This window comes from Uranotaenia lowii, chromosome 1, assembly GCF_029784155.1.
Source record: "Uranotaenia lowii strain MFRU-FL chromosome 1, ASM2978415v1, whole genome shotgun sequence".
Taxonomy (NCBI): Eukaryota; Metazoa; Arthropoda; class Insecta; order Diptera; family Culicidae; genus Uranotaenia; species Uranotaenia lowii.
Genome location: NC_073691.1, coordinates 115,456,282 through 115,457,699, shown reverse-complemented (window position 1 = coordinate 115,457,699; position 1,418 = coordinate 115,456,282). Strand labels below are relative to the sequence as shown.

Below are 1,418 nucleotides of genomic sequence, written 5' to 3'. Positions count from 1 at the left end.
TCGTTATTTTCTTATGTCAATGATGCTATGTAATTGATTACACGCGATTGACATAGAGGCTGAATTTTGGGTGTATAAGAACTACGCAACTGTTCCTCATGAAAATTTAATTTATTTGAAAAAAATACATGCTTTCGTAGAAAAGAGGGGTGCTCCGGATGCGCATTATGCCCTTTGTTTCCCTACGGCGTACTCTATGGCTTGTAGTACTTGAGAAGGTTGACAGACTGTACAAAACTCAATGCATCATGTGAAAGGGAAGGCCCGAGCATTTTTGCGGTAGCAAAACTAGCCAATTTTTTTAATAATGTAAAATATTAACTTAAAGATGAAAAAAAAAATAAATGAATATTTGAAATCATCATTAGAATTAAAATACCCTGAACGTTTTTTATTTCAGCACTTTTTGGTCGTTCCATTAGAGCGTAATGCATAATGATGCGACTGACAAAAAAATGATGAATCGCCAATCTTCCAATAGCATCATATTGATGGGGGTCAAAAGAAATTACCTTCTTGTTTTAACAAATATCGCCCTGGAAATAAACGCCGAATGAAGAATGCAACTTTTTAAACTTTGTTCGTTTATATATTGATATTTAAGTTGAACTTTACAGAAAACATCAAGATTAGTTAGTTTCATAGTCGGGAACCATCGGAGGGCAAGTGCATACCAAATGCTTGTCACCGTACAGATCATCAATTCGTCCAACTGTGGGCCAAATTTTAGATTCAGGCTTCACAAATGTCTGGAATGAGGAAACGAAAAATTATTTAAAGATGAGCAATAAAATCTAGAATTCAATTCGTCCAAATTGTTAGATCTCAGTCATCTTACCGCAGGGAAAGCTCCAAGTTCTCTCGGATAGGGGCGGTTCCACTCCGAGGAAATGGTTTGCTTCTGTGTGTGGGGAGCCATTTTGAGAGGATTCACCCGGATGTCTAGCTGGCCGTCCTGAATGTTCTGGATTTCCTGTCGAATCGAAATCATGGCGTCACAAAAGCGATCCAACTCTTCCTTGTCTTCCGATTCAGTAGGTTCCACCATTAATGTTCCGGAAACAGGCCAGGACATGGTGGGTGCATGGAAGCCGTAATCCATCAGACGTTTGGCAATGTCAACTGCCTCGATGTTGGCAGTTTTCTTGAAGTCTCTTACGTCAATGATGAACTCGTGAGCAACCAAGTTCGTAATTGGATCAGTGTATAGTGTCTTGTAATGATTTTCCAGGCGCTTGGACATGTAGTTTGCATTTAAAATGGCTACCTGTGTAGCTCTACGTAATCCTCGACCTCCCATGAGCTGAAAAAAAAAGTTTCAACAGGTTACAAGTTTTGAAAAAAGTTTCGTTTATTTTAATGGAATTTTATGGTAGGCAGGGTTTTTCAGGACCTTCTTGGAACTTTCATTCAGGCTA

General features: G+C 38.9%; 1 protein-coding gene across 1 annotated transcript in view; it reads right to left on the bottom strand.

Moving 5' to 3' along the window:
- Nucleotides 1–207: 207 nt before the first annotated feature.
- LOC129739150 (glycine dehydrogenase (decarboxylating), mitochondrial) overlaps nt 208–1,418 on the bottom strand; it is a 30,668-nt gene continuing 29,457 nt past the window's right edge. Inside the window, exons 4-5 of the mRNA XM_055730554.1 lie at nt 839–1,303; nt 208–749 (exon numbers count right to left, since the gene is read on the bottom strand). Of these exons, the coding sequence (XP_055586529.1) occupies nt 630–749; nt 839–1,303 (585 nt within the window). The 3' untranslated portion in view covers nt 208–629. The remainder of the gene's footprint in view (nt 750–838; nt 1,304–1,418) is intronic.